This window comes from Anolis carolinensis, chromosome 1, assembly GCF_035594765.1.
Source record: "Anolis carolinensis isolate JA03-04 chromosome 1, rAnoCar3.1.pri, whole genome shotgun sequence".
Taxonomy (NCBI): domain Eukaryota; kingdom Metazoa; phylum Chordata; class Lepidosauria; order Squamata; family Dactyloidae; genus Anolis; species Anolis carolinensis.
This window is the reverse complement of record NC_085841.1, coordinates 74361028-74388054: the sequence shown is the minus strand read 5'-3', so window position 1 is coordinate 74388054 and position 27027 is coordinate 74361028. Positions and strand designations below refer to the sequence as shown.

General features: G+C 37.6%; 1 protein-coding gene across 1 annotated transcript in view; it reads right to left on the bottom strand.

Moving 5' to 3' along the window:
• The window catches only part of ipcef1 (interaction protein for cytohesin exchange factors 1), a 52403-nt gene extending 31466 nt beyond the window's left edge, over window positions 1–20937 (bottom strand). The window contains exons 1-2 of the mRNA XM_008123706.3: window positions 20889–20937; window positions 38–87 (exon numbers count right to left, since the gene is read on the bottom strand). Coding sequence (XP_008121913.2) covers window positions 38–61 — 24 coding nt within the window. The 5' untranslated portion in view covers window positions 62–87; window positions 20889–20937. The remainder of the gene's footprint in view (window positions 1–37; window positions 88–20888) is intronic.
• Between the last annotated feature and the right edge of the window lie 6090 nt (window positions 20938–27027).

Here is a 27027-nt window from a genome sequence, read left to right as displayed (position 1 = left end):
TCCTATCCTCAATTTAATAAGAGTTTTATATACTTACAAGGTTTTTGCCATCAGCTGCCATGCACAATATTGAAATTGATGGGGAAGCTGGAAAAGAAAATACACAATTACATTTTAAATCAAAATTAATACATTTTATTAAAGTTATGCTGAAGGGGGAAATGGATTGCTGTTACACCTTTGGATCAACTGCCACATGCTCTCATTCCAAGAGAGCAGAAGACAATGTAAGCAAAACCATCAGAAAATGAGAAATACAGCACAGCATCTTTGGAAACACTACAGAAACCTCCAAACGAGGGACTGAAGATATCCACCGAGAGAACAAATAAACTAGCAATGATTAAAACAACATCTCCCACAGCATTGTGTCTTACAAACAAAATACAGAATATAATACCACAATACCCTCCAACCTACTACATATCATGTAGAACCTGACATGCAGAACTATTGCTCTTCCAACAGTAGTCCCTTCAGACCTGATTTAAAAGACAATGAAATGAACTTACTTTGGAATTTTCTTTTGAAAATGTCTACACTAAATAAAAACTAACTTAGAGTGGGACCTCTTGGAGAATGTGGAGGATGGACATATTGGTTCTTGTACCATTATATCCCTCTTAACTTCATTTATTGTTGTCTTTGAGCATCTGTCTCTTCTATACTTAAATTCCTACCAGGGAACATTTAAAAACAGTTTCTTGATGTGAGCTAACCAGGAGATGAGAGCTTGGAATGGGTGTATTCTTTTTTCTTCCATAAATATATATATATGCATGCCTTCCTCTTTGAAGCTGCCCACTCCTGTCTCCATTGTAGTTATGCAGGCATATATTTTATGTCAACGCTCAACATGACATTTCCCACAGTGACATGGAGACTTCTAAAATTCAGGCAGTGGAACAAACTCATTTTAATTGGAGATTTTCTTTACTAAAATCTGGTATTTTATAAAATATTATTGCTGTTGTTAATTGCCATCAATTCAGCTTTGATATATGGTGACCCTATGAATGACAGGCTTCCAAGTTTTCCTGTTCATCAACAACCCTGTTCAAGTCCTGTAAACTTAAGCCTGTGGTTTCCTTCATTGAATCTATCCACCTGTAATGCAGAATCTCTCTTTTCGTACTGCCTTCTACATTGCAAAACAATGTATTATTATTATTATTATTATTATTATTATTATTATTATTATTATTATTATTCTCCACTTTATCTCCCCAAAGGGGACTCAATGTGGCTTGACATAAAAGCATTATCTTAGAATTTAAAATATATAAATATACAAAAATTAAAACAGAGTTAAACACAAATAGCAATAAAGAAATTACGTTTAAATCAAAACATATTAAGAGTTAAAAACCACAGCACCCCCAGACTAGATCTTAAACACCTTCATCTTTAAATGCCTGTTTGAATAAAAAGGGTTTAGCCTGCTGTCAAAAGGACAGCAGGGAGGGGGCCATTGTGGACAAGAGTTCACCAGTTGAGGGGCAGCCACCAAGAAGGAAGGCCCATTCTCTCATTCCCACCAACCGGGCTTGAGATGGGACCAAAAGAAGGGCCTCTCCTGAAGATCTCATGGCTCAGCCTGGTTCATACAAGGAGATGTGGTCAGCCAAAAAGCCTGGACCTGAACCACCTAGTGATCATGCCTTTTCATATGCTCAAAGTATGACAGCATTGTCATTTTCATTCATGTTTATTTCATTTATTTTCACTGCCCAGCTTTCACAACTACACACAGAAATCAATATGGGTGATCTTGGCTATCATATTCAGTTATATCTTGTCTAGTTTCTTCACAACTAAGCTAAGTCCTAGTCTTTTTCTGATTTCTAGACTGTTGTTTCCCTTCTAGTTGATGACTGAGTTAATAAGGTTAATAATGGATCATGACTGCACATTGAAGATCAAGGTGAAATCATGCCTTATAACACTGATAGCTCATGATAATACATTGTTATTGGCAAAATTCATTCAATGCCATCAAGTTATATGAGACTGTTGAAGCATGGTATGTTCAAAATATAAAGATTACTTTGCATGCCTCTCTACAAATTTTAGGTTCACAGTTAGTCTACTTATTGTACTCTCTTGTTTGTTGATTGTGCAATGTGGTTCCATGGAAATATTCCAATTTGTGTTAGAAAATAATAAGAATGATGATGATATGTGTATCATGAAGCACTTCAAGATTATAACCAATCTATTTAGTGCCAAAAATTCACATAAACTATTCTCAGTTAAGCAGTTGAAATGTTCACAGCCCCCATCCAAAGAATTAAGTAATGCTGGATTAACGCTAAGCACCACAATCCATATTTAGGTAATTATAGAAGTGATTTGGTTTTCAAAAATTCATATCCTTCACAATATGACCCAGTAGGCACCCTGCAAATAAATTACTCTCATAGCTGCTCACAGCTGAGGCTATTATAGCACTCCTGGACCATTTTATTTCAGAGAAAAATCATGCTGTGGAGGGAAACATGCATGCCACATAAATGCAACAATTTTCCAAAGCAAAAGGTTGTGGCTTCATTTGATAACAAAAACAGGGAAAACATAATCTACTTTGATCATTATGAATGTCATTGTTAAGTAGCAGCAGGAAAATATTATCATGAACAGTGTCATTTACATAATTAATTAAAGCTGCCTACTAAAATGTTATGAATCAACATATCAGTTACTTATCCACATATATTAAGAAAGCCACATATATGAGATGTGGTTATGGAACTCATTTTTATGCAAACCAACCTGGAGCTTATTTGCCTTGTGCAATTATTGCACTATTATCCTACTTTAACTGTCATGATTCTGTCCTATGGACAGAGGTTGGGGAGACATTTTGAGTTCTCAGCTAGAAACCTCTAGAGTTGGGGTTCTCAAACGGTGCACCATGGAGCCCTTGGGGCTCCACAGGTGATAGTAAGAGGCTCCGCAATGCCATGCTGCTTCCATCTTCCTCCTTTTTCCTCCTCCTGAGAAATGCAGGGAAATGCAAGTTTTGAGCTGCTGGAAACAACACCAGCAGTATCCTCCCAGGGCACGGACCCCCCCTCCCCTCCTCCACCACCACCACCACCACTCAGAGGGTTCTTTGATGGTGTTTTTCTTGCATGGCAGAAGGGAGTTGAACTGGATAACCCCTGGGGTAACTATTATTACTGTTACTACTACTACTACTACTACTACTACTACTACTACAAAGGCTGGGTGGCCAACTGTTGGGAGTGATTTGACTGTGTTTTTCCTGCATAGCAGAAGGAGGTTGGACTGGATGGCCCTTGGGTCTTCCATTGAAGTACTGTTGAATTTATATTGGTTAAAATTGTTCTTCATTTTAAATATTGTATTATTCTTTCTTTCTATCTTTGCCCTTTTTTGCACTGTGTGAATTAATTCACACAAACACTCTCCATTCATCTGCCACTGGCCTGGCCCATGCCTGATATGTATACAATATATTATATTATATATAAACATTTCTTGGGGCTCCACAAGAAATTTTTGCTTCAAAAAGGGCTTTGCAACTGAAAATGTTTGAGAACCCCTGCTCTAGAAGCTCAATAAACTACAAATTCCATAATTCAATAGGATGGAAAGGTATCCGCTAAAGTGGAACAGTAGTGCAGTAACAATGTCGTGTAAAATGACTTTGGGTTACACATCTTAGTTATGCAGATTAGAACATTATCCTTCAATACATTTTCCTATTTCTCCAAATGTAGAGACATCTATAGAAATTGTGTTACCTATTGTAAGGTATTCTAAATTTCAGAAAATGGGCAGTCCCCAAGTTACGAACCAGATTCTGTAGGTTTGTTATAAAATTGAATTTGTATATAATAATAATAATAATTATTATTATTATTATTTTACTTCTTACCCGCCTCTCCTCACAGCTCAAGGCAGGTTACAACATTGCTAAAACACATAATCATTTAAAACACTCTGTAGAATACACATATTAAAACATACTTTCATAAAATACATATTAAAATACACAAAACAAAAGTTAGACATAGAGTGGAAGTTTAAAATTTGTCATTACAACTGTCTGGGTAGGCATGTAAGTTGGAAAGGGTACATTTTTAAGTGTAGTTCTAACTATATATATATACAGTAGAGTCTCACTAATCCAAGCCTCGCTTATCCAAGCCTCTGGATAATCCAAGCCATTTTTGTAGTCAATGTTTCCAATATATCGTGATATTTTGGTGCTAAATTCGTAAATACAGTAATTAAAACATAACATTACTGCGTATTGAACTACTTTTTCTGTCAAATTTGTTGTATAACATGAAGTTTTGGTGCTTAATTTGTAAAATCATAACCTAATTTGATGTTTAATAGGCTTTACCTTGATCAGTCCTTATAATCCAAGATATTCGCTTATCCAAGCTTCTGCCGGCCCGTTTAGCTTGGATTAGTGAGACTCTACTGTATATATATAGCTTTGACTAGCATAGGGACGGGTTAATTCCTTTTTTAAAAAAATAGATTTTTGTTGCAAACATTTATCAACAATGTGAATTACAGTGATCGATATCTACTAGTGAAGTGACATTTATTGGGGAATGGGAAGTACAAGAAAAGAAAAAATGAAGAAACACAAGCCAATTACTATCTACAGAAACACAAACATAAAAGAAAAGGAAATAAAAAAGATGGAAAAGAAAGAAAGAAAAAAAGAGAAAAAAAGAAATAACACCCAACAACCCATGTTACATGGTTACATAAACACAACATTAATCACTAAAATTGACTTCCATCTATTGCGTGGTGTTTTGTATAATATTCCCTTCGTACTTTTAGTACCCTTAAATCTCTTATCTTGTTTATTCATTGTATTTTTTTTTTAGTCTGAGACAGTTATATGGACCTTCTCTCTTACCTAGTTTATCATTTTGCATTTTTAATTTTTTTTAATAATTTTAATTAGCTCCCAATCTGTTTTTTTGGCTTGCCTTGAGTATTTGATAATAAATATGTAAATTTATCCATATTCATAATTTCCAAAATTTTACTGAGCCATGAGTTTATATCCAGTCTATTTTTCCCTCTCCACTCTTTTGTGTATATCATTCTCGCCGCCTTTACTAAATAATTAAATAGAATTTCTTTATTTCTATCTTCTATGTCTGGCATACCTAGAAGGAAGAATTTGGAGTCCAGATTAATCTTGATTAACAATATTGTTTATATTCTTTGGTGTATTTCTTTCCAAAATTCCTTGGCCCTCTCACATGTCCACCAGCAATGGAAGTAGGTACCTTCGTGTTCACCACACTTCCAGCATTTGTTTGAAGTCTTTTTATAAAATTTTGATAATTTTTGAGGGGTCAATTTTTTTTAAGGTCCACCAAATAGGTAAATTTTAATCTATAATTCCAGGCCTTCGCCCACTCTTCAATTCTGATTGACTTCCCTATATTTTTTGCACATTTAACCATGCACTCTTTGATGAATTCATGTTCTGTTGCCCACTCTAATAATTTTTTTGTAAATTTTGGTTATAATTTTAGATTCCGATTGTGTTATTTTATCCCAGAAGGTTTCTTTATCTTCAAATCCTACCTTCTTGTCTATGTTAAAATGATCTCTAATCTGTATGTACTGAAACCACCCTATGTTTTTGAATTCTTGATTTATCTTTTCCTGTGATTTTAATCATAGATTCCCTTTTCCTTAATCAAGATATCTTTGTATTTTGGCCAGTTTATCCCTCCCATTTCTCTTCTTTGACAGGGACAGGTTAATTCCTTTGTGGTGTTTGTTTTGCTGTCTGAGCCCCTATTCAGAAGATTTCCCATCACTTCCTGTGATAACTGAATTTTTTTTAAAAAATTGGCTTGTTGTGGAAACAAGGATTTAGTGGAGACCCCCTTTTTCACATTATAACTCTTTCGGGAGTAGATTTTTCTTCCTGGGGTAGATTTCTTTCACTTTCTGTTGTCTCGCCCCTGTTCTTAAGTAAGAGTCATTTGTAAGTCAGTTATTTGTAACTCGGGGGCTGCTTATATATGCACATGCATGCACACATACAAACCCAAATAGTAAAAAAGTTACTTTGTCAGACTACAGCTTTCAGTATCCTCCAGTCAACTGGAGGAAGTTTGGTTCCAACAAAGTAGCTTTGTAAACATCTGCAAAGCCCACACCAAAATAATGTGAAGTGGGTATTTTAGGATAAAACTTCATAAAAGGCACATTCTGTTGAAAATGTTCAAGAGAATGCAAACATTTGTGCTTTCCCACTATACTATCAGACTCACACAGAAAAAAGGACCAAGTTGAATGATTATACATCAACTACTTAGCATGTAAAGGTGAGATTGGAACTGGGAAAATGTGTAAGTTAATATGCCATAACTCATGCAGCCTGGAGTCTCTGTTCTTATTCTAAAGTACTTTCTTTATAGCCAGTATGACAGAACCCTGTACGGCAGTTGCAAATGCATAACTCAGGAGTTACATATTTGTGACTGCTACAAATTTATGGTCCTTATATAGCTCCAATGTATGTTAATTTCGTGACACTGAAAGACAGCTAATATATGATTACTACATATACAACAATTGTTATAAATGTCAACTTTGGATGTTTCTTTATGTTTTCCTTTTTAGCTATATGTGGTTTAAACTATGTTTCTTTTATTCTGTAAGCTGCTTTGAGTCCCAATATAGATAAAATGATTGACTGATTGAATAATCAAGCTATTGGTAATTACACACCTTTTGCTTTTAATAGACCAAAACAAACACACAGAGGCACAACTCTTTAACAATATACTAAAATAGCCACATTGTGGCCTTCAGTTATTGGATGCTAAAAATAAAGAACATGTTTCTAAAACTAGCTACAAACAAGGAAGTGAAAACTTAGGAGGGCGCCCTATGAAAGAATGTAAAATCAATTCTGTTAAGAAATTATGCATAAAATATAAACATGCTGATAGGAAACACCTTTTTCTCCATGCAAATTGTAAGAAAGATCAAAAGTTAACCAGAAATCAAGGAAATGATACCTGAAAAAACATACAACTAAAAAGCACAAGAATAGAGGAGAAGAATATAGGAACCTATTATGAACAAAATATTGTATATAATTATTAGTTCCCACATCCTTAATGGAAGAAGCCAAATGGGAATGCAATTCTTGTCTGAAAAAAATGAAGTATTTTAATATATGTATACTTGTAAATTTGCATGTATTAATTTACATTCTATTTACTATTAGTGACATTTATTGATTTATGCATACGCACAGTATAGTGTGCTTTATAATAGAATAACAAAAAAAGTACAGAAATAAATGTCAATGGTGCCAACACCACATAACAATCATAATATAATTTTTAAAGCCTGGGAATTCTCTTTAAAAAGACTTTTGTCTGGCACCAATAAATGGATAATTAGAGGGAAGGCAGAATTCCTTGGGAAAGCACTAAGGTATCAAGGTGAAAAGCCAGCTATGGAAAATTGTGGTGGTGTTAGTGTGAAGAGAGAGAAAATTATGATGTTTTCCCTTCTTCTTCCTCAATCTTTCTACATTACTATAAAAACAGAACCCATCAACTATAAAACAATTAAACATGTGAGCAAATAAATGCATAAAGCAATAAAATAGATTAAAACATTAAAACTGCTTGATTCCATTCATACATAATACTTGTTCATAATCCTTATACAGACTGCATCGAAATCCATAAAGTCTTATTCTCTAAACATCTGCATACAGAGCCAGGTCTTTAGCTTTTTTTCCCTGAAGACCAGAAGAGATGGGCCCTGCCTGATGTCACTGGGGAGAGAGTTCCACAGCCGACAAGGCCTCTCGTTCCCACTAATCACACATGCGAAGGGGGTGGGAATGAAAGCAGGGCCTCCCCAGCAGATCTTAAGGCTCTAGTTGGCTCATAAGGGGAGAAGTGTTCGAACAGGTAAGTTGGACCAGAACCATTTAGGACTTTATAGACCAAAGCCAGCACTTTGAATTGGGCTTGGTAGCAAACTGGCAGCCAGTGGAGCTGACACAACAAAGGAGTTGTGTGCTCCCTGTATGCCGCTCCAGTGAGAAATCTGGCTGCCACCCACTGGACTACTTGGAGCTTCCGGCCTGTCTTCTGTTAATGTGGGATTTGTGTATTGGTAGTGTTTAAATAAAATTTGTGTCTTGCCAGTATTGCATACTGATTGCATCATCCACAGTGTACTATAGTCTGGAAAGAGTTAATTACTAAGAAGCTGTGATGACCTTGATGTGTGGCTGGAACCAGGGAATGTCCAGACACAAGTGTGTGTGCATTGCTGATTGCATCAGTTCAGTTCTGAGTTGAGTCGAGTGCTGTCTGTCTAGAGTGAGAGTCAAGTCCTGTGTTCGTCCATTGTCTGCAAGTCTTTTTGTCTTGTACAGTAAAACTTTGTATATAGTTTTACCATCGTCTCTGATGTCTCTTCGTTCTGCGTTCCACTGACTCCATCCAACTACTGCTGCGCTGCAATTACTCTGACATCTTCAAGAGCAATGCCATGTAGAGCATGTTGCAGTAGTCTATTTGGGATGTAACTAGAGCGTGGACTACTGTGACCACATCTCATTTCCCAAGGTACAGGTGGAACTGGTGCACAAGTTTTAATTGTGTGAATGCTCCCCTGGCCACTGTTGAAACTAGGGGTTCCAGGTTCAGCGATGAGTCCAGGAGAACTCTCAAGCTGTGAACCAGCATCTTCAAGGGGAGTACAACCCCATCGAACACAGGCTGTAACCCTATACCCTGTTTGGCCTTACAACTGACCAGGAGTACCTCTGTCTTGTCTGGATTCAATTTCAATTTGTTTACCCTCATCCAGACCGTCACTTCTACCAAGCACCAGTTCAGGACCTGAACAGTCTTGCATATAGGTGGCACTGAACTCCAAAACTCTGGATGATCTCCCTCAATGGCTTCATATAGATGTTAAACAACATGGGGAACAATACTGAATCATGTGGCATCCTGCAAGTCAATGGAGCCGAGCAGGTGTCCCCCAACAACACCTTCTGAGAGCAACCCTCCAAGAAGGACTGGAGCCACTGCAAAACAGTGCCCCCAAGCCCCATTCTCACAAGGGGTCTCAGAAAGGCACAATTGTCTACGGTATCAAAGGCTGCTGAGAGGTCTAAGAGAACCAATAGGGATACATTCCCCCTGTCAAGTTCTCTATGCAGATCATCCACTAAGGAGACCAAGGCTGTTCCAGTTCCATGTTCTGGCCTAAAGCCAGACTGTGACAGATCTAAAAAATCCATTTCTTCCCAAGAACACCTGGAGTTGCGAGACCACCACACCTTCCAAGATTTTGCTCAAATAGGGGTTAAATTTTTAGGAAAAGCACAAGCAACATTACAGTGGAAATGAGAATTCAGCAAACATAAATATCCTTGTGAACTATTTTCATAGTCTCATTTCTGCAGTGCTAGAAATTTGGGGAGTGAGAGAAAAATAATTAGAAAAGATCATTCTTATTTAGGGTGTGTGCCTTCACCCTCCCTCCCCACTGCAGTTGTACCCCATGTTTGCATGAGTTGTCTTTTGGGGGATAGAGTTAGAATTATGTTTAGATGTCACAATAAAATCAGCATAGCTAAAAAATTAAAAACTGTGCTCACTTTCTCATACCCCTTCCACCTCAGAGAGAGGGGGGGGGGGGAGAGGGGGGGGACGAGGGGGGAACTTGTGTCACTGCTGGTTCATAGGGCAAAAGCTGGTCCTCTTTCCTCACTGACCATTATTTCACTCAAGAAACAATTCTGTTCCCCTCATTTCACATATTTTATGTAAAGTCCAACTGTCAGCAGAAAAGGGCAAAATGTGCAGCTATGAGTACTAGAAAATTGTGTGAGTGTGTTTGAAATGGAAATGGAAATACTCAGAGAACGTATCATTACAGTTTACAGAAGCGCAAAGGAAAAAACGAATAAATGGCATTATGAATCACTGCTTTACCTACATTGCTTGATCAGCTGCAGGGACCCTTTCGATGAAAGGTCTTGTCAATAAAGTTTGAGCATTTCTCTCCCATAATTCTTCCCTCTCACACACACCCATACACATGTGCACCAGGAGAGCCATCTGTCCTGTCCCACCCCAACATTTCCTAAATACCTTGAATAAATCTGACCAGAAATTTCAAGTATGGACTAGAAAGAGAAAATATACATAGATAAATGATAGATAATAGATAGACAGACAGATACAGGCTTTTCTGTAAAAAAGTGATATCAAAAAATAGGTAAGAGTTTCCTTGAACCATATTTCCAATATTTTGTTGGCCGCAGATTCCTAGTTTGCCCAGAGTAGATATAATCTTTTAGTCTTGAGAATTGTTTTGGTTTTAAAGTGACCAATTTACTATTTTTTAGTCACTGGGATCTCAAATAGTTTTTAGAGCCATACTTTTAACTGTTTCTGAGATGTTTTGTCTTGATATTTTATACAACCATATTACATTGTTGTTTGCTGCTTTCTCCATATGTGAGCAGCTTCTAGAATCTGTGGCCAACTGAAGTCCCTGAAAGCTCACAGGCTGTATTGTGTTCTCTATAAAAGTTTAGCTTGAGAGAAAAAATAACAAAAGGTACATGCATAAAGATCTATGTATGATCTTGCTTTTTATTATTGTTGATTCACTTCTGCTACATCTTTATTTTGTGGCAAATATTTCAATTGACTATGCCCTCATGTGGCAAGAAATAGTATTTGCTCACTTCAGAAAAGACCTTTGCTTTCAGTGGTGATGTATCAAAAGTTCCACTGATTTATTGCAGCCTGATGCTATATGAAATTATATTTCATGGCAACACCAGAATCCTAAATGGGATATGAAATTGAAAAATATACCAGAAATGTGATGTTATTGAAATATCCAGCACCAGATGTTGTTAGATCTTTAATCACTCATCTCCTTGCTGGTTGCCTGGGTACCCCATTCTGACTCCTTGGCTGGCTAGGAACAGTGGCAATGCAGAGAAGGTAATAGTGGCCTCAACCAATCTATGACCTGGGAATCAGCATGAATGTGCTGGATTCAGAGCTGCTCTGGGGCAGATTTACATTAGACTAAATTTCCCAGTTTAGATGAGTCTTAGGAAACCTACTGATAATTTACTTTCTGCAAGTCCCACTTTGTCTCAGAGGAAGGCAATGGCAAATCCTTTCTGACCTAATCTTGCCAAGAAAATCCAATGATAGGTTTGCCCTAGGTTTACCATGCATCAGAAACAACTTGAAGGCACAGAACAACAGGAAACTATTATCACATTGAGAAATTTCCCCATTGTATGACACTTCAGCCTCTTTTCAAGCATGGAGAGGCACTGAGCTCATCACATGAGTTAAACTTCTTCCAGCCATCATGCATAGTCTTCTTTGGTTGAAAAGAGGCAGAAGTGTCTTCAAAGGAGGGCACTCTGGTAATCGACCTCATCACATTGAGAAATTTCCCCCTCGTAGGACACTTCAGTCTGTTTTCAAGCATGGAAAGGCACAGGGCTTAAATGTTCCAGGGTTGAAAAGAAGCAGAAATGTCCTGAAAGGAGGGAACTTTGAACACGGGCCAGCAGTCGTGTTCAGAGTTCCTACCTACTATCACGTTTTACTCCCATGGTTCCAACAGGTGGGATGGGAACCTTCAAAGCTTCCCATCCTGTTTCATTGCCTAACCATCAGCAGTCTCTTGTATCATATGGGGTTTGGTGCAGAACAATATTATCCCATGGAAAGAAATTGTTTTAACCTGGAGCACTGTCTCTTGTGTCATATGGGGCTTGGGACAGAAACAGTTTAGCCCATGGGGAAATAAGTGTTTTTAATAGTTTTTATTTTATTTTAATGGAAATAAGTGGTTTTAAACTGGTGTCAGTCTCCTTTAAGGGGCTTTGGGTAGGGCAATGTATTTCTTGGCTTTTGGATATTGTTGTTTCTCCTGATTAAAACCACGTAATTATGAGTGTGATGAATCTAAGATAAATGTATTGCCCGCTCTTAGGTTTCCACATATGAGTGTGATGGGGAGGCGCAACTCGAAACTGAATTGCTGATGATGTAATAGGGGAGATTCTCTATGCTTAAAGGATTCTCTACGGTCACTCGTCCTTTAATGTGATGAGGTCATTATTCTGTGTCACTCTTGCCTCTGCTACTTGATTTTTATTAAATAAGTTGTACTCGGGAAGACAAATACTTTGTGAATTGAGGTACATTGCATTCTGCTTAGAGCACATTATCTAAAACAGTAGTTCCCACTTTTTGGTCTTCCAGGTGTTTTGGAATTCAATTCCTAGAATTCTTGATAGTTGGCCAAGCCGACAGGGGCTTCTGGAAATAAAAGTCCCAAACATCTGCAAGACCAAAGACTGGGAATCAGTGATCTAAAGGTGTCCTGTTTTGTCTTTCAAGAACAGCCTTAAGACACTGTGGTAAGTAAATGAAAAATGCTTTACTTCAGCAAAACATAAAGTACAGCACACTCAGTGGAATAATGCAAAAGGAAGCAAGGGAGTCTTAGGATAAGCACAGTTCTTAGTCTCTGTTAAATTCCCAAATCAAATAGCAGTCTTACTTCAGACAAAGAAACAGCAATAACACCTTAGGAGCAGTTCCACAGATGCAGACTTGAAGCAAGCATAAGGGGAGCAAAGAGTCAGTTTGTTACCAGCAAGAGCTGGCTGCACTTGCTTCTACTTTATTTATTTATTTATTTATTTGCGACATTTATATACCGCCCTTCTCACCCCGAAGGGGACTCAGGGTGGTTTACAAGTATATATACATACATTATATTATACAACTATATCGCAATATTATTAGTAATATTGCATGTAATATAAATATACAATTATAATAGTCAATTATAATTATTATTACATTGTATTACATCATAATATTATTATTAATATTACATGTATATACAATGTATTATAATATTAGTGTAGTATAATATTATTATATATCATTATATCATTAAATTGATACAGGAGACATGGTGGAAAGATGTCTTCCCGGCCCCGCCTTCTTCATTCTGCTCCAGATATAAAACTAGCATAGCATGTTATTGCGGATAGGGGCCTCTAGCTGATGTAAAAAGACAAGATGGAAGTCTCTTCATGGCCCCCTCTTAGCTCTGGCACCCGAGCGTCAGTTGGAGATGGTGGGAGGGGCCTCAGCTGATGTAAAAAGACAAGATGGAAGTCTCTTCATGACCCCCTCTTAGCTCTGGCACCCGAGCGTCAGTTGGAGATGGTGGGAGGGGCCTCAGCTGATGTAAAAAGACAAGATGGAAGTCTCTTCATGGCCCCCTCTTAGCTCTGGCACCCGAGCATCAGTTGGAGATGGTGGGAGGGGCCTCAGCTGATGTAAAAAGACAAGATAGAAGTCTCTTCATGGCTCCCTCTTAGCTCTGGCACCCGAGCGTCAGTTGGAGATGGTGGGAGGGGCCTCAGCTGATGTAAAAAGACAAGATGGAAGTCTCTTCATGGCCCCCTCTTAGCTCTGGCACCCGAGCGTCAGTTGGAGATGGTGGGAGGGGCCTCAGCTGATGTAAAAAGACAAGATGGAAGTCTCTTCATGGCCCCCTCTTAGCTCTGGCACCCGAGCATCAGTTGGAGATGGTGGGAGGGGCCTCAGCTGATGTAAAAAGACAAGATGGAAGTCTCTTCATGGCTCCCTCTTAGCTCTGGCACCCGAGCATCAGTTGGAGATGGTGGGAGGGGCCTCAGCTGATGTAAAAAGACAAGATGGAAGGCTCTTTATAGCCCTGAGTCCCCGCCCAGCTACTAGGGAAGTTCCTAATTACTCAGCTGCATTTCTGGCAGCTATTCTAGCTGAAGGACATCTCTGCTCTGTTTCTTTTCGCCTCTCCTGAAATGTGGGTACTTGCAAAATCTCCTCCTCAGATTCCAACTCACCCTCAGATTCATGAACACTTTCCTGCTCCCCTTCCTCTTCTGAAGAAGAGGAATCCCTAACAAAAGGGTAAATTTTACTGCTGAGAGGAAGGGAGTAAGTCACTTACTGACTTGGTTGACAGTAGAGTGAGCAGTCTCTATATCTGTTGACACCCTAAGTCCTGCAAGCACATGGGAAGGCATTTATGAAACATGACAGTAACCACGAACATTTTGTATTGACTTTTTAGCTGGAGACACTAGTGGAGATGCAGAAGTGCTGTATTTAGGACAAAGAGATATGGATAGCATTAGAGATGCTGTAGTGGACTGCAGTATCTATGCCATGTTTGTTTTCCTGCATGCTGATATAGGAAGCTGTACTTGCAGCAAGTGCAAGATGGTTGCCATACTGGAAGACAAAACACAACAGAATAACAGCTTGACGCCCATCTGGACTAATCAGGAAAATCGAAAAATGACAGCAAAGGAGGAGGAAGATTACTAAATACTGGAAGCAAACATTTGGAAGAATGTGACATATAGAAGCAAAAAGAATGTTGGAAAAAAGACTAAAGCAATTTTAGACTATTGACAGAAATACAGTGTCTGACCATATCAATATCATCACTCTAGTCCAGTGGTTCTCAGCCTGGGGTTCCCAGATGTTTTAGAACTGCAACTCCCAGAAATCCCAGCCAGTTTACCAACTCTTAGGATTTCTAGGAGTTGAAGGCCAAAAACATCTGGGGACCCCAGGTTGAGATCCACTTGCAGCTTGAATGGACAAACAAAGCTATGTATATTCGATGACATAATACAAGTAGCACTGACACACATTGAATTGGAACAGACCTAAACACGAGCAATTAAGACTAAGAGACAGCATTATATTTGAAACAACATACGACTGTTGACGAGTGAGAAGAATTATAGACTACTGCCAAAAGAAGAGCAAAACAACAACATAGTAATACTAATAATAATACATAGTAATAATATTGCAATATAATAATATTAATTATATATATTAAATGTAATATATATATATTAAATGTAATAATACTACAGTATTGTGGTATAGTACAATATAGTAATATATAATGATAATATTGTGCTATGCTAATAATATAATAAAATATAATATAATATAAGTACATATAACTTGTAAGCTGCTCTGAGTTCCCTTCAGGGTGAGAGAGGGCAGGGTATAAATGTAGTAAATAAATAAACTTTATTTAAAGGAACACAACCTAAAGAAGGACTTCCCGAAACAAGGAAATTTTACCCGAGATTACCTGTTTTACTAGAGATTATGGACAATTTTGCCTTTTGATATCCATGTATGCTGTGCTGCATACATGGACGAATGAGTACCCGGTTGGGTCTGTAGGAGAGAGGTTCTCTAACATTTTGACTAACACAGCCTAGAAATATACATGTCTATATGTTCTTTATGATTATATATATATATATATATACACACACACACACACACACACACACACACACACACAGGTAAAGCTTTTCCCCTGACATAAAGTCCAGTCATGTTCGACTCTGGGGGCTGGTGCTCATTTCTATTTCTATGCCAAAGAGCCGGCATTGTCCGTAGAAACCTTTACTTATGTTTGAATAATTGATATTATTATTACTTCAGAGACAGTATTACATAAACAGCTAGAACTAATTTGAACGCGATAGTGGAAATTTAAAAACCATTTTGATATTTTATTTCTACTTTACACCATTCTCCTTGGACCCAAGGTTGAGAACCACTGCTCTAGTCTGCTTTGGTGAAACTTTTACAGAAATACTGTGTCCAGTTCTCGATATAGCAGTTGAAAAAGGAAGGTGACCAAGATCTTCCTTCTTGTAAAAAAAAGTGAAGTGTTGTATTCTAATGCTTTGAGTCTCCCTATGGAGAGAAAAAGCAGGGTATAAATAAAAACAATTTGTTGTCGAAGGCCTTCATGGTCAGAATCACTGGGTTGCTGTGAGTTTTCCAGACTGTATAGCCATGATCCAGACGCATCCCTTCCTAATGTTTCACCTGCATCTATGGCAGGCATCCTCAGTGGTTGTAGGGTATGTTGGAAACTAGGCAAGTGGGGTTTATATATCTGTGGAATGTTCAGGGTGGGAGAAAAAACTCATGTCTGTTTGAAGCCAGATCTTGAAGACAAACTGTTATTCAATGCTAATCAAAGTAGCCAATTGAAATATTCATACCTGCCTCAAACAGACAAGAGTTCTTTCTCCCACCCTGAATATTCCACAGATATATAAATCCCACTTGCCTAGTTTCCAACATACCTCACAACCTCTGAGGATGCCTGCCATAGATGCAGGTGAAACGTTAGGAAAGGATGCGTCTGGATCATGGCTAAACGTTAGGAAAGAATGTTTCTGGAACATGGCCCTACAACCCAGAAAACACACAGCAATCCAAGAAGAAGAAGAAGGAGGAGGAGGAGGAGGAGGAGGAGGAGGAGGAGGAGGAGGAGGAGGAGGAGGAGGTTTTAAAAGAAATGGTTGAGGAAGTTGGATATGTTAAATGTGCAAGATTAAGAGGTGGTAAAAAACAGATACTAAAACCATATTCAAATATCCAAAAGTATAGTGATAAAAATTAAGAAGAAAATGAAACAATATGTTTTTCTGCTGATCAAGGAGGTAGGGCCTGAAAAAAATGGATTTCAATTATAAGACAATCCTTTCTGTCTGGACATCAGGAAGAATCTCCTGGCTGAACTAGCTGTTCTGCAGTAGAATATGCTGTTTTGAAAGATGATGGTGTATGAACAGAATTGGATGGTCATCTGTGAATTTGGAATTTTCACTCATGCATGCAAGAATAAAATGAAGAAAGATTTGCATCCTGTCAGGATGCTCTAGATATAGATTCCTGTGCTTGCTGCTAGAGAATCCTTGATATTCTATAAAGTAAATGGGTTCACTGAGCTATGGCAATAAAAGTGGTGTCAAACTACATTAATTCTACAGTGTAGGTGTATCCTGTAATCCTGTGATTGGTTTTCATGAATCAAAGCAAGAGACACCTGCCACACTCTGCACTGGGAGTATGGATCAGTTCCACTAGGGTACAAAACACACAAAAAATGTATACCAAGTAGCCAAAGAATTTGTATACCAAGTACCCCCTTAAATGTATACCAGCTGTTTACTGAGCATTTTAAAAAAAACAGCACTACAATGAAAGATTGTTACATACTGTACTGTGCTCAATTGATATGTTTGTCTAAACTCCCAGAGCCACATATAAGTCAAGTAGTTAGTGGTCATACTAGAGGTATTCATTTCATTCCCATAAAAATGAAAGGTCAGTGTTTCATAGATATATAGTATAAAGATTCACTTTTAGAAATGATCATAATGGTTCTTCATCTGCATAGAAAAGGAAATAATTTGATGGATTTATTAGGGCCACTGATTTGTTTAAAAAACAAATTTCTTAACATTATTCTACGTATTCTGTAAAAAAAATACCTACTAGTTAGACATCTTTGGGTTTGGGGAATGATGTCCAAGTCAATCAGTTGCTTCAATAACAGTGAAGAGTTTTACAACTATTTAAAGACATTTGCCTTTATGGACTCCAGCCCACATCAACAGATTGATGAAGCGTGACTGCGTTTAGCAGATATTTAAGCACTTGTAGGTGGTGAGATTGGAAAGTATGCATCAACAACAACCAACTTCACCAGAAAGATACCAGACAAAGCAGCCAAATGCAAGTGCAGAAAAACAACTTTGTCCCCATGATTAAACTGTAGGTACAATCACAGAGCCCTACAGTGTCATCAATAGCATCAGGAGTTCATACACCTCTCAATCTAAAACCGACAGAATATATATCAGTCACTGATAGCAATGCCCAGTACATTTTTGTTTCTTGCGATAGTCTATTTCTGGCCTCAAGATAATGATGATGCTTGCAATTTTTTTTTAAAAAAAAACTACAGATAAAAATCCAGTATATAATAAATAATAATAATAAAACTTTATTTATATACCGCCCTATCTCCCAGATGGGACTCAGGGAGGTTTACAGTCATAAAAGCAACACAAACATTACATAACAACATAATACACATTATTAAACAAAGTAAAATAATACAATTATAACAATAAATCACACTTACATGACCAGATCAAGGGGACGGGATAAAACTGGTGAACAGGATTTCATCAAGGGGTTCAGCTCTATCAACTGTATCTTGAATAATCTTTCAGTATGAAAGATAATCAACTAATCTATGCAAAGTTGTCCATACCCAACGTTTTCCCCCAACACACTGCTAACATAATTTTCTCTACATTTTATTCTATTTCCTCGGTTTTCTCCATTGTGCCAAGAGCCAGTACTATATTTGTGCCTATTGACTATATTTTTTGTATTTATTTCTTGGAAATTTACCTGATTCAAGAGCCAATGGCTAAAGAACAAGCAGTAGTCCAGGGATCACCACTTTGAATAGCACTTTTCTTTCTCTCTATTTTATCCTTGAACTATAAGTAGCATCAAGTCGCCTTTGATGACCTCAAATTTTATATGGTTATCTTGGTATTAATAGTTCTGTTGTCTGAAGTATAAACTACAGCACCAGGTATTAATTTTCAGTCTCCTATCCAAGTACTAACCAGAGCTGACTCTGCTTAACTTCCAAGAGCCAAAACGATCTGGTACTTTTAGGATATGTATGCTACTAGCATTCCACCTCTTTTTTTTCTTAAATAGCTACAGTTATGTTTATCACCAATCTCGGTGCTTTTTATATTTCTGTTCCCACACACCATCTCCTTCAAGCTAATTAGATAAGTATCTGCCAGGTGAGTCTACATTCTGCACATCAGTTAAATTGGCCTATTGCCTACTAAACCCTGTTAGTCTTCATGGTGTCACAAGCATCTTTGTTGTTTTGATTAGTTATATATATATTTTTTTAAAAAACTGGATTTGTGTTTTTAAAAATCAGTTTTTAAAGGGGGTGAATAATTTATTACTATTTTATTCACTGATTTATTCCCCCATCAACCTGCTACTCTAGTTCATTTTCCTGAGAACTATAGCAAACACAAAATATCATCATGCAATTCAGAAAATTTGATCCGTGTACATATCCAATTTATGAACTCCTTTTTAAAATGGAGATGGCAAGCAATGTTATGGCTACTGCCTGATCATTACTTTCTGAAGTACATTGTTGTATGGTCAGTTGATATGACAACAATAGAAGCTAATGGTTAGGATTTATCCTCTTGAACTCCTGCTCTTCTAACTATACAGAACATGAGAAGTGAAAAAGAAGGAAGACAGTATAAAAAGCAGCCTTTACTTTGAAAACAGAGTAAGGCCCTTTCCACACAGCTGAAAAAAAATCCCACATTTTTTGCTTTGAACTGGAATATATGGCAGTGTGGTCTCAGATAACCCAGTTCAAAGCAGATACTGTATTGTGGGATTTTCTGCCTTGATATTCTGGGTTATATGGCTGTATGGAAGGGCCCTAACATGGTGTGAGCTAGAATGGAGAATATAAAGCTCGGTAGAAGCAAATGAATAACAAAAATAGCTAGGAGGATCTGTTGAAGAAAGCTCATCAGATTTTTTAAAGTACCCTTTTTGTATACTTTTAAATAGAAATATAATAAAACATGCTACACGTTTCCAGTGTTGTTTCACCAAATTAAAATGAAACCTAATGCTCTTTAGTTTTTTCATTGCCAATTAAGGTGGGAACTACAAAATAAAACAAAAACCAAACATGAGTATGACAATGATAAAGGTTCAGCCTTTGGGGGCACAAGAAACCTACCCATGTAAATACAGGATCCATGTATAATTCAGTGTTGCTATTCTGTTTCTTAAAGTTGTGTCCAAATTATGATGACCGCCCTGAGTCCATTCAGGTGAGAAGGGCGGGAAATAAATGTTGGAAATAAATAAATAAGACAGGTTCTTAACCGCCCCCCCCCCCCCCAATTATTATTTTTTTTGGTTTGTTTCACAGTCCCCTTTGCCAGTCAGGTAAAACCCACATACCACTTCTCAGAATATCGTGGTAGATAGGCACCCCATGCTTCAGTTAGAGGTCAGAAAAAATAAAGATAATATGTTGATTTTTTTTCAGTTTGAAGCTTACAGACCCCTGAAATCTTAGGACTCTGTGGATCCCTAGTTAAGAACCCCTGCCTAAAGGGATGCTATCATGGGGCTTCTGGGGCTGAGAACGTGACTTGCCCATGGTCATCCAGTAACATGTAAACCACTGCAACATGCTGGCACCAATTTTCAAAAGCAATTAGATCAATAGAAAGGTAAGTCAGGGTGCTGAAAGACTATAACCACTGGCAAATATTTATTCCCGACTTATTTATTCCTCAGCATCTATTAAAATAGCTATAATGGCATGCATATCTGTCCAGTTCAATATTCTGGAGTTTCACACTGTCATTTCTAGTTTGTAGATAACTGGTGCATATTTTCCCAGAATAGAAGCACAGAGAGGAGAACACAATTCACACAAAATTAAACGCTTGTCTATTTCCTTAATTTTAATATACGTGATTACAGCTACAGCCCAGGACATCCTTAGCTAAGAGAAAGCCCTATTTAAAACTGTAGAGATAACTTTTGGATAAACTTGTATAAAATCTGGCTGTAAATCTCTTTTCTTCGGAACACACAAACATTGAAAGTGTTTAGTATTGTTTGGACCATCCTTCAGCCAGACATTCATAATGCCTAACCTAAGGAAAAGGGGAAATGTTGCCGTTCTTTGAAAACTGAAAACTGACAAAAACGAAACTGATTAAAATTAACCTAGTATTAACTATCCTCATAATGTCAGATTGGCTATATTTCCCTGATAAGCACCAGAACAGTATTTTGTACACTTGAAAAAGAGCACAATTCACATACCCTGGAGTTGGGAATTCAAGAGAAACCTCCAATGCTGCCACTTTCTTAACCTTCTCAACTGAGACAGGAAACTCTTCTTACTCAAATTAGCGGCAATGAAAGATTACCCAAGAGGAAACTGGTGGAAAATCATGAGTAGGCAAGCAAGAGCAAGGGAGCTTGTTGGCATAACAACAACCCAAAGCCATACCAACCAACAAACCTCACAATCTGTCTAATTCAGTGCTTCTGAAGTAATTCCGAAAAGTTACTTTTTGGACTACAACTTCTAATATACTGTAGCTGTGCTATTCTGGAAGTATAGTACAAAGCCAACAGTGAGTTGCAAATACTACGTATCTTAGCTTGCATTAATAGAAGCACAGTTTTCAAGTAAAAGAAAGTAGTAGTCTACCTATACCCAGTACTGGTCACACCACATCTGGAGTACTGTATTTAATTCTGGGCATCTATTTTAAGGAAAAATATAGGCAAAATGGAGCAGGTTCAGAGAAAGGAAAAGAACTATGAAGAACAAAGCATATGAGGAAAGGCTGAAGGAGCGAAACATGTAGAGGTTTGGTGGTTCTCAATCCCAGATGTTTTTGGCCTACAACTCCCAGAAATCCCAGCCAGTTTACCATTTTTAATAAAGCTCCCTCTGACCATTTAGTATAGTGAACATGGATCTAGAGAATAAAATAAAACAGATGAAATAAAGCTATGGAATAAATAAAATACAAACAAATATAACAATCACTCTCATTGTTATATGCTGGAGGGAAATTGCAAGGTAGAAATTTGACACGTACATTCTTACTTAGATACAATAATCAGGAGAAAATTTAAATTTTGGACCACAATTCCCAGAATTTCCTTACTGGTATGTCTCATGACCATGATGACTTAGGGATTTTGAGAAGTTCCAAAATGTAATTTTTCCAAGATTTCTGGGAGTTGAAGCCCAAAAACATCTGGGGACTCCAGGTTGAGAACCACTGAATTAGATGAAGAGAAGATTGAGAGGTGGCGTGATCACACTAATGCTTCAAAAGTTGCCACAAAGAGGAGGGTGTAGGTTTGTATTCTGATTCCAAAGGGAATCAGTATAGGTCTAAGGTTTTACATTACAGGAGGGTTAATTATTACAGAACATTAGAAGGAATTTCCTGATCATGGGAGTTGTTCAGCCATTGAAACAACTACCTTGAGTTGCTAGGTCTAATTCTTTGGACATTTTCAAAAAAAAAGAGTCTGGATACCTATCGGCTGGGGATGCTTTGGCAGGAGATTGAGCATTGAACAGGGGGCTGGATTTGAATACCTATATGTTCCCTTCCCGCTCTATGATTCTATGACTCACAGCTAAACGGTCTACCCCACTTCTGCTCTGGTTTCAGACCCACACACAGTGAATTTGATGGATGACTCAGCCAGCTCCATGACACGCAGAAGATCTTTTCTGAGTGTCGTGATTCAGACAGCTAACTGTGAGCCACTTGCTTACCCCACTGACCTTGCGCCCCCTCAGAGCCACTTATCCCCAATTGCTACTCTAATACTAATTGAAGCCAAATCCACCCACCAGTTTTTAAAAATAAAAATATTTCCCTACTGTAAAACTCTCCTTTTCAACATGCATGCAGTTTTAATGTCACAAAGCTTTCTCAGCATCATTAGGAAACTTTTTTTCTAGTATGAAATAAAGGAAAAATGATCAGATTTTGTTGTTATTATTTATTTGTTTGTTTGTTTGTTCTGGTAACAAGATCTAATTTACAATCATGGTAATACTAATCAGGACAAAAGAAAAAAAGAATGTGTGTGTGTATAATTAAACTAAAAACACAATACTAAAACATTAAATTGAAACACTGAAACTAAACTGCTAAAGTGCTACCTACAACACTAAAGAGTAACTGGTACCCTTAACAATAATAATAATAAAAAAAACCTTTTATTGCAGTCAACAGCCCATTAGGTCAGAGATGAAATGCATACTAAAATAAACCAATAAACAATAAATACTATCAAAACAATGTAAAAGAATATAAAAGCAGTATATAATTTTTACCCTTTGTTGTGGAGTCACAGACCACTAAAATACACTTTTAGATACAATTTGAAAGTATTACAGTACTTAAAATGTATAAAAATGGTATGAAAGACAACCATAAGACAATCCATTCTTCTGTTGTTGGTCTTTCAAGCTATTTCAGGTTTTGTTGTTCTTTTAATTGTTTGGCTTTTGGCTTGATTTATTTTCTCGCACCTTAAATCTTGGGACATGCTACCTGGAGCCAATAATGTTTCAGTGGGACAGACACAGAATAGATAAGAAAGTGTGTGTGTGGGGGGGGGGGGGTGAAATGTGCTTTTCAAAAACAGGTCAAGATGTGACGTATTGGATTCTGAGCTTGTTTGGTTTGGTTTTTTGTTGTTTTTTTTACTTTAACACATCATTATTCCCCTTTAATTTATCCTTCTTTTGTAAAAAAAAAAATGGCCATGGCTGGTGGGATAGGGGATGGGGTGGGGGATCAAGTTTTGCAATAGAGTCAATTCCACTCCACAAGACAACAGCTTTTCCTTTTTCCTTCCCCTATCCAGAAAAAAATTGTAATAACTATTTTATGATCAATTTTCCTTTCCTGATAAATTAAATTACATGATAAATTAACTTTCATACAAGGTATTACCAGTAGGGGGCACCCTAACACACCTGATTTTTTTTGTCACTCCATGACAGTATCTGTTACCTCTTATAACTTGCATTCTGTGTGTTCATTGGGAAAATAAAGTAATTATTGTGACTTTAACTCAAGCTCTATGTTACACAACAGAGAAACACGTGTGTAGGTACTATTTTTAAAAAGTTCTCCTCTTTCTTATGGTTCCACTGCCCCCTTATTTATAGTCAATGCCCCCCTCACTCCTTACACATTCATTGCCAGTCACATGGCACATAAGCAGGAATATCTATGGATAAGCAGAAGGTAGGGCCCATTGTACCCCTTGGGGAGAATGGGCGGTCTATAAATAAAGTTTCATACACTCATACCCACTGTAGCTGGCAATGGCAGAGTATGAGAGAGTGGGAGGTGACAGCCACCCCACATCCCTAGGCCATCTAAGTCTGAGGAATACCAGATGGCTATCAAGATATCCACTGTTGGTTCCACCAGCTGCAGGTGTCTGCACTGCAGGAATGTAAGGGAAAACTGGGCTTTCTTCTGTGTTTTCTTACCCTGAGATGCAGTTATATTAAACGGCTTTCCCTGTGTTGAACCCAATAGTTTGCATACATTTTAAAGCTACACACAGGCTGAGCAACACACACATTAACTTAGATGGTTATTGTTGACTGCAGTCATGTGGACTTCAACTTATGGCAATCCTTGCAAGTCACTCATCATCTAAAGCAGGGGTCCCCAAACTAAGGCCCGGGGGCCGGATGCGGCCCTCCAAGGTCATTGACCTGGCCCCCGCCCTCAGTTTTAGACTTAGGCTCACCCAAAGTCTGAAATGACTTGAAGGCACACAACAACAACAATCCTAATTACCTTGGGCAGAAGCAGGCCCTCAATTCCCAATGAAATCCTGATAGGTTTACAGTATGTTGGTTAAAATTGTTTTTATTTAAAATATTATATTGTTCTTTCATTTACTAGGTATTGTGCTATGGTAATAATATGATGTATTGTGTATACATATAATATTGATGATAATATTATAATGTAACTAGCTGTGCCCGGCCACGCATTGCTGTGGTGAAGTATGAGGCCCCTTCTACACAGCTGGATAAAATGCACACTAAAGTGGATTATATGGCAGTGTTGAGTCAAGATAATCCAGTTCAAAGCAGATAATATAAGATTCTAAATGGGTTATATAGCTGTGTGGAAGGGTCTTGAGTCTACACTGCCATATAATCCAGTTCAAATCTGATAATCTGTACTTTATAGGCAGTGTGGAAGAGGCCTAAGTGAGGCCTAACTCTGCCTGTCCCCTGGGCTGAGTGGGTTGCTAGGAGACCAAATGGGCAGAGGTTAGCCTTCTAACTGGCAGCAATTGGATAAAAACAATTATTCCTCTCCCTCTAATTAGGACTTTATTTTTCTTTTCTTTTTGTTGTATGAACATAGAGGCATGGATGAGGGGTTGTGCTGCCAAGTTTAGTGTTTCTGGGATGTGTAGTTTTGTTGTTTTGTCCTAGGCCGAAATTTCATTACCCTTTTATAAATATAGATACAACACAATATTTATTTATTTATTACAGCATTTCTACCCCGCCCTTCTCACTCAATAGGGGACTCAGGGCGGCTAATAATAATAATACAATATAATAATATGGTATAATATAATAATATTAATTATATATTATATATTAAATGTATAGTATAGTACCAGATAGTAATATATAATGCTAATATTGTGCTATGCTAATAACATAATATATTGTATGTACATACAACTTGTAAGCCACTCTGAGTCCCCTTCGGGGTGAGAGAGGGTGGGGTATAAATGTAGTAAATAAATAAATAAGTAAGTAAATAAATGTTGTTGGGGGTTTTTTTGCATTACAAATAAGACATGTGCAGTGTGCATAGGGATTTGTTCGTTGTTTTTTTTTAATGATAATTTGGCCCTTCAGCAATCTGAGGGACCATGAACCGGCCCTCCACTTAAAAAGTTTGAGGACCCCTGATCTAAAGGTCTTGCAGATACAGGATCATGGCTTCTTGAATTGAGTCAATCCACCAGGAATATGGGCTTCCTCTTTTTCCTGCTGCTTTCCACCTCATCAAGCATTATTGTTTTTTATAGTAAGCCAAGTTTTATATGACAGTCTCAGTTTAGCCATTTTGACTGCTAAAGAGAATTCAGACTTAATTTGTTCTGGGACCATTTATTTCCTCAGGGTGGCAGTATACTTTTTTTTACTTTTTTTCTTTTTTTTCTTTTTTTTCTTTTTGCTGTTTCACACAATTCTTCTTTGCTTAAGGCTGATTAAGAAGATTGACAATAGATGCATCAGTGGGCTAGAAAGCTTGTAGTATTGCTTCTCAACCATCTTGTGGCAGTGTGATTCTAAATATAAAGTTTATTAAACATTTTCTTAATAATTCAGGAATTTAAAATATGTAACAATGCAGTCATGGTCAAGTATTTTATTCCAATGTGAAGTTAGAAAACAATGGAATTTAGAAGTGTTTCAATTTGTCTGAGGCTGCTTCTACACAGCCACATAATCCAGATCAGAATGTGGATTAAAGAAATCCAGTTCCACTCTGGAGAGTCTCCACACATGTGCTGGGAACCACTAAAAAGCTTCTGTGATATCCACAAAGCTCCCCTCAAGCCAAACTGATTGAACAGAAGGACTTTTTTCTTACTCCTTTTGGAGAAATGTTTTGAACTGCAATGGAGTTCATCTTCCAACTCAAAAACAAAAAGGGAAAAGTTATTTCTTCTTGAGGAGGGAGGGTAAAGGTGTTCCTGAGAGTGTTGTATCTGGTTTCTTTATGTGAATTTTTCAAAGGGGGTGCGTTTTTCATGAGCGCTGCATATGTTCCTCCCAAATTCCTGTTCTGCATTTTATTGCCAATATCTGACTTTCTCCTGACTTTTTAAAAACATGTTTTCCATATGGATGCACATTAGGGGTGTGTATTTTCTAACTGCCACCTCTTTATAATCCATATCATTCTGGATTTTACAGCATGTGTAGATGGGGCCTGAATCTCGTTCCCTACAATAGACCCTCAGTATCCACTGCGATTAGTTCCAGGACACCCACCTAATGACACCAACATCTGCAAATGCACAAGTCCCATTCTATACTATAGCATAGTAAAATTGAACCCCTTATATAAACTAACAAGCAACTAAAAGAACTGCTGGAGAAGTATGGTATTCAAAGACTGGAACCTTCCAATATGTAGCCATTTCACATTACTTGGTTATAGCACTATCCTTTTAGTTTAATTGCCATTGTAGCACACTATAAACTTCTGGGATGTGCAGTTTAGGGAGACGTGGAGGAGTATTAGTTACCATTCTCAAGAGCCAGCATGAAGCAATGACTTGAGTGTGGAATTATGGCTCTAGAGACCAGGATTCAATTCCCCACTTGGCCATGAAAACCCACTGTATCACA